The 11,270-nt window shown below is 33.6% G+C and overlaps 1 protein-coding gene across 4 annotated transcripts; it reads left to right on the top strand.

Moving 5' to 3' along the window:
* The first annotated feature begins 4,558 nt into the window (after positions 1–4,558).
* On the top strand, positions 4,559–10,563 carry LOC103489819 (uncharacterized). Of its 4 annotated transcripts, none has more exons than XM_051083119.1 (6): positions 4,559–5,722; positions 6,551–6,627; positions 6,781–7,498; positions 7,580–8,634; positions 9,132–9,282; positions 9,764–10,563. In XM_051083119.1, the coding sequence occupies exons 1-6, from the start codon at positions 5,584–5,586 to the stop codon at positions 10,456–10,458; spliced, it is 2,835 nt and encodes a 944-aa protein (XP_050939076.1). In that variant the 5' UTR covers positions 4,559–5,583; the 3' UTR covers positions 10,459–10,563. The 4 variants fall into 4 exon arrangements, with proteins under 4 accessions (XP_050939076.1, XP_008447348.2, XP_008447347.2 ...); XM_008449126.3 differs by having other exon boundaries at positions 4,560–5,428; positions 5,551–5,722; positions 6,781–8,634; XM_008449125.3 differs by having other exon boundaries at positions 4,560–5,428; positions 5,545–5,722; positions 6,781–8,634.
* Positions 10,564–11,270: the final 707 nt, after the last annotated feature.

The raw sequence follows: 11,270 nt of genomic DNA, 5'->3' as shown, positions 1-11,270 counted from the left end.
TGAACTAACTTTGGTTAAAACTACGAATGTTGGAAGAATTTTATATTATTACGCGATACAAGGAGAATTTGTAATACCTTGAGGCAATACAACTAACCAATTCCAAATTAAAGGTGAGCAATATCTCGATGCTTTCGCCATACTTGCTTACCTCTCGGGATGCAAATACTGAAATCATTACATAATTCATATCTAAATCTTTTAGGTCATAATTTTTATGTTTCATCCTTTAATTAAGGCAAGCAACCTCTTGGTGTCTTGATACTAGACACTTGCATTTTTATGTATGTTAAGGAGAAATCCATAGATTTCTAAAACCCTTTATATGCTTGTTTAATAAGGTCTTAATTACTTGCTCTATTGAGTAGTTAACTCCCGATACATAATTTATTCTTTTGAATAGAATTAGACATTGAATTAAGCTCTAACAAAAAAAGATAAATTAATATTGTGAACTTTTGTATTTTTTAAGGAATTAACTAACTCTGTATCATCCATAAAATAGAGAACCAAGGTATGCGATAAGTAAAGGGATGAGAGAATGGAATTGAAATGATATTATATTAACAATAAAAGCTTTAGACCTTTCGACCATGGAGTTCATACTATCAATACAACGAAAATAAAAGTTACAAATGATAAAGAATAGAAACGCATCGAGTAGCAAATTGTAATCTCTTACATTCTTTAGCTTCATTGATGTCTATTACAGAGTCAGGGGAATGGTATGTGGCATTTCTTACAACTCCCACTCTAAGCTCTCACCTAAAGTATAGAAAAGAAAGATTAGGAATGAAGTCGAAGCTCTTTAACTCTACCACACGATGTATCACACACTTGAAAATGAGGGGGAAATCATCTATTTTATAGGCATGTTCTTGATGAGATTGCTCATGGTTCAAATGTGCCATTAATTCTTCTAACTTCTAAATATTCTAATTGTCGCAAACAATATGAACCATATTGTTCATGTGAAGACATGTGAGTTGGAGTATCCTATATAAAGAAGTTTATATATAGATCAAACCGCAAAATAATTGGTTTCTCTTTATAACACCATTACTTGAAGAAACTAGTAATCGGTTTTCAATTTTATAATATATTAGTCCCTAAACTTTAGTTTAAAACAATTTTACGACGAGAAGTAATTTTTTGTACTTAATTTAGTCTTATTTTGAAAATATATATTTTTTTAATAATAATACAAGCACCTTATTTGATATAAAAAAGAAGTAAGAATATTCGTAAAATTTCATGTAAAATAATGCATAAGACCCATAAAATTGCTAATTAATTTTTTTTAGAGCTTATTATGATCAAATAGAATTTGTCATATAATTTGGTAAAGCCACTTGACATGTGGGAGAGTGATGTAAATTTTGATAGATTGAAAATTTTCGGTTATTTCTTATCCATTGACTTGCCATCCCACATGTCATTTTTCTTACATAATTTTCTATTCAGGACAGATCAATACTATTCATGTCTCCTTCACATTCCTCAATAATTATCATTGCACACCTATTATATATACAACAAGGCAACTTTTATTATTTCTATTTATATCATTGTTCTAATTTTGGCATAAAAATAAATCACCTTCATTCTTCATTCTTGGACATAGGTTAGAAGTTCAAACTTCAAAGTTATTACGTTTTAGAGTTAGATTTAAATTTCATCTCCCAAATATGTATTATCCAATTTTACTCTTAAATTTGTTAAATTTTTGTCAGTTTTAATTTGAAATTTTTAATTTCATCCGATTGCATTTGAAATTTAAATATTTAGGATAATTTTGAGATAACAATTTGTTTTTGTTTAATCCAAAATAATTTTCTAATAACACATGCACACTATGAAATTGATAAATAAAACAAAATTAAAAAAAATGTTAATTTTCATAAATATAACAAAATACTATAATATTCGCGGTCCGTATAACAAAATCAAATAACCCATGAAGCCATCCAATTTAATATTTCAGGTTTGCTTTTGCTTTCCATCTTCTTTCTTTCTCTCATGCAATATTTCTTTCTTTTATATTGTTTTCAATCAATCATAAATCACCAAATATAAATTGGTACACTATTTGAATAAAAATATTTGGATATTGGTTTAGATTTGGTGTACCAAACCTAAAAAATATAAAAAATCTTGAAAAAAAATTGTTGGATATTTGTACATATTTGGGCGTATCAAGAATCTAAATCTAAACGATAGTGTACCAATAATATTCTAAAAACATTGTTTAGATTTGGACCTAAATCTAAACTATGATGTAGTTAAATCTAAACGTACCAAAGAATCTTTAAGAAAAAAATTCATGCATGAGTGTCTAATTAATCGAGTGGGACATTTTTTATATTTTTTATTGTGAGTCTGTGTATTTTTTCTATTTTCGAAATTGTTTTATACGATGTAAATATTTTGTCGCTTTGTTATATTTAAAAAAAACTCTTAAAAACAACATTGAAACTAATTTATTTTAGTTTAAAATTCAAGGATTAACCAAAATTATTCATAATTTATGTGTACATGTTCCAACTTTTTTCCCCTTAATTTTGTTTGAATTTATGACTTTACAACGTTTTGTGCACTATTTTATGTTAAAAGAAGTGGTCGAATTAATGGAAATTAATGAGTCGACGTTTGTTTTATTGTTTTTATTACTAAAATAAAATTAGAAGAAATTGAATGAGGGTAAAACTTACATCGTATTGTGTGTGTCCCTTGGTCGAGTCTTCTTTGGTTCATGAGTAATATTTTTAGTCACCCCTTTTGTGCTTGGTTGGTATACGAGATAGATTAGGAACAAAGAATTTACTCTATCTATTGATGGTGGTGGTGTGACTAATTATTTATTTTGTGATGGAGTTGGAGTCTTGAATTCATTTCTTCTTTGAGTATAGGTTCAGTCATCGAGTTAGGGGTACGATTTTGAGTCTGTTGGAGGTCTTACATCGTGTGGCTGGTTGGGAAGGTGAGTTGCAATGAGTTTGTCGAGTTGGGCTAGGCGTACTTTATGGTTTGAGACTATATATTTTCTTTGGCAGCTCAATCATCGACTCCAAGGGGACATCTCTCTTGATCATTTTGTGCTTGTGTGGCTTCTTATTGAGATTGCACGTTCTCGTGCCGCTTCCTGGCCTAAGGATACTATAGGTCTTATCTAATGTGTTTTTTTTTTCCTCTACACTCTTTTGGGTCTCGGTTGTTTCTTTGTTTGTTTTGTTGTCTTGTTGGCTATCGTGTTTAGAGTTGTTCTCTTGAACGTTTTATTGTTGTTTGGTGCCTTGGCCTCGAACTGTGAGATCCTCTTGCTGTTTAATATATATATTTTTAAAAGAAATACAACATTTATATGAATTTAATATCTTATGAAATTAAAAAGATTATCATTTGTTTATATGAACCACTATATTCTTATGATTTATTACACTTTGATCTTTCATAAACATTTTAAAAAAATATATACCTTATTAAGGAATAGATATTTTCTAAAAAGGAGAAAAAGAAATTTTCAAAAATATAACAAACGACTAAAATATTTACGGTCCGTGTAACAAAACTCATAAAGTTAGTCATTTTTTAAATATTCAAAGTTTGTCGTTCCGTCTTTCTTTCTTTCATTTTTTTCGCTCCGATTTCTTTCCATCGTCTTTCATCTTTTCTCTCTTCTTTTTAGGTTGTTTTTTTTAAGTAACCAAATCTGATTTTTTTCTATTGTCTTTTTTTTTCTTTTTTCTTTTTTTTTTTCGCTTCGATTTCTTTCTATCTTCTTTCTTTTTTTTCCTCTTCTTTTTTTACATCATTTAGATTAGGGTAACCAAATCTAAAGGATCATGTATAAAAAATATTGAAAAAGATCGTCTAGATTGAAGTAGTCAAATCTAAACGATCGTGTAAAAAAAAATAAACGATCGTTGTACCAAAAGAATTTAACAAAGAAAAATCATTTAGTCAAATCTAAACAATCATGTACCAAAGAATCTTGATAAAATAAACGATCGTGTAAACAAATCTAAACGATCGCGTACCAAAAAAATCTTGAAAAAATTCGTTTAGTCGAATCTAAATGATCCTATAATCAAATGTAAACGAGTAATCAAATTAAACGATTACATAACAAAATTAAAATATAAAATTGAAAAATAAATAGTTTAGATTTGACTATCCAAATCTAAACAGGGTTGTATACCAAATATATTTTGGCAAGCATTGCTGACCAAACATTTTCTTTTTTTGTATTTTACAGGTTTGTTATATTTTTAAAAAAATATTTTTTAGAACAAACATAACCTGCGGGCATTCTTACCATTTAACTGATAAATAAATCAACCTTCGAAAACGTAAAAATCATTAAGGAAAAAAAAAAAGGAAACGGACTTTTGAATGACTGTGGTTAATAATAGCATTGGGGGATAGGCTTCCTTGGATAATACCCGAAAAGGGTAATTTCAATAGGAAGACAGATAGGGGTCTTTTCGTCTTTATACATTTTCGTTTATTACTTTATTTATATTTATTTTTTTATCCGTAATCGAACGTTACGAATGAATTAGAATTGACAAATCAGTTCACATCCGACGAACGGAGGGTCGGTGGAGGGTATACAGAGTCCATCTTCCCACACCAAATTTCTCTCTCTACAACCTCACTCCTAATCAACATTTTCTTTCTCTAGCTCTAACGGCGGAGCTCCGGTGATTCCATGGTTGTTTAGCGGCGGGATGTTTTTGTCCGGCCATTTCCCCTGCTCCAGTTTGTTGTTTGTTCTACAACACTCTCTCTATCTCTAATTTACAATGCAGCTTCTTGTTCACAATGTCAGAATCTTGATTCTTTTACTTAGAAAAGCTGTGTGAAAATTGGCTCCATTTGCAGTTGTGTGTACTGTATTTTTTCTTTTTCTTTATCCTTGATCTCGCTCTTTCAAAGCTCGTTCTCCAATTTATCATTTGTCTTTCTTTGCTGCTACTTGAATCTGACTTCACTCTCTTTCTTTCTTACCTTTTTCTTTCCATTTTTTTTCTTTTGTTTGAGCTAACCTTTGAAGCTAGATTCTTCCCTTTTTATCACTTTCTTTCTTTTGCCCCTTTCCTCTTTGTCTCTGCTTAGACCCATTTTGAATCTGTAAAAAAGTTGCTTTATTAGCTTTTGGTCACCTATTGGGCTCCTCCTGTTCTAAAGATTAGGGATTCATTTCTTAATTTTAATTATCTTTTTGGGTTTTCTTTTAGAATGTTTATCTTGTCGTTACCAGCTAAATTCAATGTAGGTCCCCTGAGACTCTGATATTTTTTTTTATTCGGGCATTTTTTGCTCTTTGAACCCTCTATTCACGATGAAATTCCATAGCTGTTTGCCTCATTGAAGGTGATTTTAAACCTCAGAAACAGATCCTATATTTTGCAGCTAAATTATTCAGGTTGGGATATGCTTAAACTTGTGTCCCATTTTTATATGATAAGATGTCTTTGTCTGTGTAATTATTGCAGCTCCTTCACTTAGTCTTAGATGTTCTGTTTCTTGTTCCATTGAAAGTTTCAGCATTACTGCAACCAAGGGGTTAAAAGTATTGAGATGAATGGGATTCAGAGAAGAAAAGTTGGTAATGATGAAAAGCCTTTCCCTGGCTGTCTGGGAAGAATGGTGAACCTCTTTGATCTGAGTACGGGTATCTCTAGGAACAAGCTTCTTACTGATGCACCACATCGTGAAGGTGACCTCTATTCTCCCTAAAGACCATATTTTGTTCAAATTACTTTAGTTTATCTTGTTAAGCTTTCATTATTGTTTAATTATTGGTAGAGTTTAGTGAGTTCTCTTACGCTATGCCTAATTTCAAATCTCGTCTCATATGTTTTTTCTTCTTTTTCCCCCATGGTTTTCAGTTGTCTTTGGTAGGGTCGAACTCCATGATATTCAGGTGTAACATAAATATGGAAAAAGATGACTTTTCTTCCCGTTTGTATTTTTTTAATTAGTTGTTAGGTGACTTGACATGACCTGTGGCTGTTATCAATTGAAACTACAGCAATGCGATTCACATGATTGGGCTATTAATTTTACCGTTTGTTGTGGCCTTTAAGTAGCTGTAGCGGCTACCCAGTAGAGGGGAAGTGAAAGAAGAGAAAATGGTGGATTGAGGAGAGGAGAAAAATAAAATATTGTCTTGTTTGGGGGGCTGGGTACTCACATTACCACCTCTTTTTTCTGGATTACCACCTATATTATTACCTAAGAGGATTGACTAATTGGGCTCAGTTTTCAAGTAGGACATGTAGACTAATCTTATTCTCTCTATTACTAAATTAATCCCAAACGATTTCCTCTTCATGTAGGACATTGGCAATTGCCGCTTTGTAATCCCTTATTCCATTTCCTTAATTTTTCATTTGTTTGTTCGAAACTGCTTTAGTGAACTTAATGTTTTTTTTTGTGGGACCCACACATAAGGACACTACTTCTGCTGCTTATATTTGGGTTGTGCTCATTCTTTTTGTTGTTTGGTCGTGAACGGTATGAAAAAGATGTGGCTATTTGGCAGGTCCTACTCTCTCGAGGAATCAGGCAGATGTGGCAAGGATGTTTAATCACTCCACAAATCAGTCTGAAGATAATCTGGTAAATCATGTGCTCCACTTGTTCTAATAAAATTTTTCAAAATCTAATCATATGGAGCTGGAGATTCAGAACCATGCATCAATTTATTTCTGCTTTAGTTATGTTATTCACAACTCATTATCTTGATACTCTGCATTTGTGTGGATTGATCAGAGTCAGACAGTGCCTGAATTGCAGAGAGCATCAAATAAGAGAGCAAGCGGAACACCTGTGAAGATGCTTATAGATCAAGAGATGTCTGAAATGGAGAGTACGCATAATCCACCCAATGTGGTTGCAAAGCTAATGGGGCTTGAAACTCTCCCTCATCAGTTTTCTGGTTCATCTGTTCAAAGAAACAATGTAAGAACCTGCCCGAAGAGTAGAATTGAAAACCATGGAGTGCTATTAGGATGTAGGGAACATAGCGACTTCTTAGAAGAGGGAATGAAATATCAAGTCGATGAATGTTCAGAGCAGAAAGAATATAAAGATGTTTATGAAATATGGCAGCGATCTCCCCAAACAAACTATATTAAAGAAAAACTGCCAAAGGGAATGGAAAGTGAAGTTGTGAATGATAGAAAGATGGCTCTTGTTCGCCAGAAGTTTGTAGAAGCAAAACGCCTGGCCACAGATGAGAAACTGCGGCAATCCAAGGAATTTCAAGAGGCACTAGAAGTTTTAAGTTCCAACAAGGATTTGTTTGTCAAGTTTCTGCAGGAGCCAAATTCTTTATTTACTCAGCATCTGAATGAATTCCAGTCCATCCCTCCATCTCCCGAGACGAAGCGCATCACTGTTCTTAGACCTTCAAAGGTCTCTCGGAATGAAAAATTTACTGATCTTGAGAAAAAAACCTATAGACAATCAAGGCTACCAGCTCAGAGGGGTCAGTCGGCTACTTTGGATAAAAGTGATTCAAGACTTTCTCCTACTCCAGCTACTAATAGAACTAATGAATATGCTGTAGGTGTTCAACCAACAAGAATAGTGGTTTTGAAGCCGAGTCCTGGGAGGAATCTTGATAATAAGCCCATAGCCTCATCACCTGGTCCATTTCCTAGAGTGGTGCAGGATGGAAGCTTCAATGAAGGATTTGAAGATGATGATGTGAAGGAATCAAGAAAATTTGCAAGGAATATTACTCAGAAAATGTGTGACAATCTTTTGGGTCATCGAAGGGATGAAACTTTGATTTCTTCCGTGTTTTCAAATGGTTATACTGGTGATGAAAGTTCATTTGAAAAATCCGAGAATGATTATGCAGTAGAAAATCTGAGTGATTTGGAAGTCATATCTTCCTCTTCACGACATTCATGGGAATATGTTAACAGATATAGTAGCCCATATTCGTCATCCTCATTCAGTCGAATATCATGTTCTCCAGAGTCATCTGTGTGTAGAGAAGCCAAGAAGCGACTGTCGGAAAGATGGGCCATGATGACGACACATGGGAACTATCAAGAGCGTAGGCAGGTTAGGAGAAACTCAAGTACATTGGGTGAGATGCTTGCACTGTCAGATGCAAAGAAATCAACAGTAACAGATAATGAAGTTAATGAACATGAACAAAGTGATTTAGACCCCTGTCTTAATAGTGATGAAAATATAGAACGTCTGGATGATTCTCCCACAACACTTGAAATGTCGAAGTCTGTTTCAGGATCTTCTGCATTGTTTGGTGTGCTTAATCTTGAAGCTTCAGATCTTGATATCGTCAAAACTGATGATCCGAAGTGGCTAGGAAAGCCAAAGGGTGTCAAGTCATCATTTAATGAGAAAGTTTCAAGTTTATTTTTCTCTAGGAATAAGAAAACAGTTAAAGAAAAATATAGTGGATCTCAAACTAAAGATGAACCCCAATCTTGTAGTGCCGAGACACTCTCATCCTCAGCTTTCATTCATCATTCAAGAGGTTTGAGTAATGCTGCATTTCATTCTAATGATGGTGAAGGGTGCTCAGCCGGCACTTCTTTCCTACATTTAACTAATGTGGTTGGAAGAGGAGGTGCAGTTCATCATGAGGTAAATCTTTCCTTCTGTGGTTGTAATAGTTGCATGCTGATCTATCTGATGTTATATGTTAACGTCTATACATGATGCATAGCATAATCATATTTCTTATGCTGATTAAATATGCAATTATACGTTAGACTGGAATTTTAAAAATTAAATCTCAATAAGTTCTTGCACCTTTTGATCGTTTTCAAATTGTGGTGAAAATCCCAACAATTATAAGAAATATGCAATATCATTAGTAACTTGTTTATAAACTAACCCACCAAGTTCAACAATTTTTGGCCCAAATTTTGACAAAATTTGGTTTGACTTTTTCTATTAAGTTTTGTATGTTTTTCTTTTGCATACATAGGGAGTTGGAGTTGCATTAAATGCCTGGCGAATAACTCGAATGCAGTTGACTTGTGTCTGCTTCAGTAGTTGCATGAACATTTTTTTCTATATAAATCAAACCATTTGATTGTATCTAGTAATTGAATTGGGTCGTATTGTATGATCTGCAGGCAGGGTTGTCAGTGAGAAGGCCATTCGTGGCTGGAAATGTTGGTGAAAATCAGGAGCAGCCAAGTCCAATATCCGTTCTGGAACCACCATTTTCTGAAGATGACAACACACATTTAGAATTGTCCAGCTATTTGAAGCCAAGGAATCAGGGTAATCATCTCCCTCACCCCTCCTCTAAATAACAACAATATGTTAAGATCCCACCTAACAAGAATTATCTCAAGAACAAAGGATGAACTTTAGAACAGTTAAAGAACAATCAAAATGAAAATATACGAGATATATTCTAGAATACCTCAAGAACAAGCAACAAAGTAACCCTAGCCTTTCAAGAGGGTTAGAATCTCCCAAATTTCCTTACAAGGAAATCCTTCTACAAAATTCTTCCTCCCTTTGCTCTCAACCTCAAACCCTCTATTTATAACAGAAAATCCTATCGACCTTATTAGCTAATTACTAGTATGCCCCTTCTAATAACCATTACTAATATTCTCCTAAAAACTTTACTTTTTCTATTACTAGGGGCCTTGCATAATAATAATGCACACTTAGCCAATGCATAAGCTAGAACAAAAATTGTAACGATTTATCTATATCTATCAGCATCTCATACAAATTTTGAACTGAACAGAGTTCTGTATGCCATTGAAGAATAGCCTCATCGACAAATCACCACCTATAGAATCAATTGCTCGGAGTATATTTCGGGATGGTTCTTATTCAGGTTCATCTGCTCCTTGTGCACTCAAGTCTCCACCAGTTTCCACTTGTCTGAAGGAAGAACAAAACTGGCATTGCCTTGTTCAAGCCCTTCTTACCATGTCTGGTCTAAGTAATGAAATACAACAATGTAGCTTATTGTTTACCAAGTGGCATTCACTTGCCAATCCACTAGATCCATCTCTAAGAAACAAATATGCCAATCTAAGCAGCAAAGAGCCAATGCTCGAGGCTGAGCGAAGACAGCTACGATCAAGTAGGAAGCTAGTGTTCGACTGTGTCAATGCTGCCTTGATCAATATAACAAGTCAGGAACTCGATCACAGGCAAACCAAAATATTGGCCCACGACACATCACTAACATTATTGGACTATGTTATGGTCAAACTGAAAGATTGGATTTGTGGTGAATCTAGATGTCTTACAGGAGACATTGGGGACAGCAACAGCCTAGTAGTGGAAAGGGTAGTCAGAAAAGAGGTAGGAGGAAGAAACTGGGATGAGCATCTACTGATGGAAATGGATAATTTGGGGAAAGAAGTAGAAAGGAGATTATTGGAAGAGCTTTTGGAAGAGGCTGTTGTTGAATTGACAGGTAAAGTTTGATTAGAATTTGCTTTTCTTTCTGTTGTATTCTATAAATTAATTCATTACCTCTCTCACCTTTGTACCTGATATTCAATAATGATGGTCCACTGATTTATTTTGTGATGTTCTGCTAAGTCTCCCTACCTACCTCTAACATTCATTGTTGTGAAAATCCATAGTGTATAATATAGGAAGCAAAAGCTTTATTTTGATTATTGAATTTTTATTTGATTCATGCAAATTTCTTAGGGGATTAAATTATGAATTAAGGAAAATAGAAAGAACATATTGTCCTGTGACAGGCTGTGAGAGATTCATATTTGGATTCCAGGGCATTAAGAAAAAGGGATTCAACTTTATTTCATGGGGTCCATTGTTTGACAGTGGATTCATTCTTCACACTGAATTTACTAGGAGTGTCCCTATCCATTTTGGAAGTCGCCCTTGAACCCAGGTAGACATGTGATTTCCCAAACTATTAAGCTTTTCTTAAACCCTATCCCTCTAGAATGAAGAATGAAAGGTTATGCTAATACTCCATCTAAACTCACTTTGGCAAATTAATAAATTATTGAACTTGATAATACATATAATAATTGGGTTAAATTAACCACAGAAAAGGTTAAAATTCAACTTTTTATCTTCTTGTGTTGGGAGAGTAATTTAGTCTATTATAGCTTATAATTAGAGTTTATTAGTCCCATGATTCTCCGTTTATGGAGATTGTTATCAAGCTATAATTACGAGCGTTATTTATAAGGTTGAATCAAATCATGGAACTATTTATAGGTTCTCTTTTCTTATTGTTATTATTATTATTATTATTTTAA

Source organism: Cucumis melo, chromosome 4 (assembly GCF_025177605.1).
Source record: "Cucumis melo cultivar AY chromosome 4, USDA_Cmelo_AY_1.0, whole genome shotgun sequence".
NCBI classification, from domain to species: Eukaryota; Viridiplantae; Streptophyta; class Magnoliopsida; order Cucurbitales; family Cucurbitaceae; genus Cucumis; species Cucumis melo.
The sequence above is the reverse complement of the archived record's forward strand: the minus strand, read 5'-3'. Positions and strand labels throughout refer to the sequence as shown.

Coding starts and splice junctions, on each gene's coding strand:
- LOC103489819 (XM_008449126.3), top strand. CDS start 5,584: ATGAATGGGATTCAGAGAAGAAAAGTTGGTAATGATGAAAAGCCTTTC. Junction 5,723..6,550: donor TGATGCACCACATCGTGAAG/GTGACCTCTATT, acceptor GCTATTTGGCAG/GTCCTACTCTCTCGAGGAAT. Junction 6,628..6,780: donor ATCAGTCTGAAGATAATCTG/GTAAATCATGTG, acceptor TGGATTGATCAG/AGTCAGACAGTGCCTGAATT.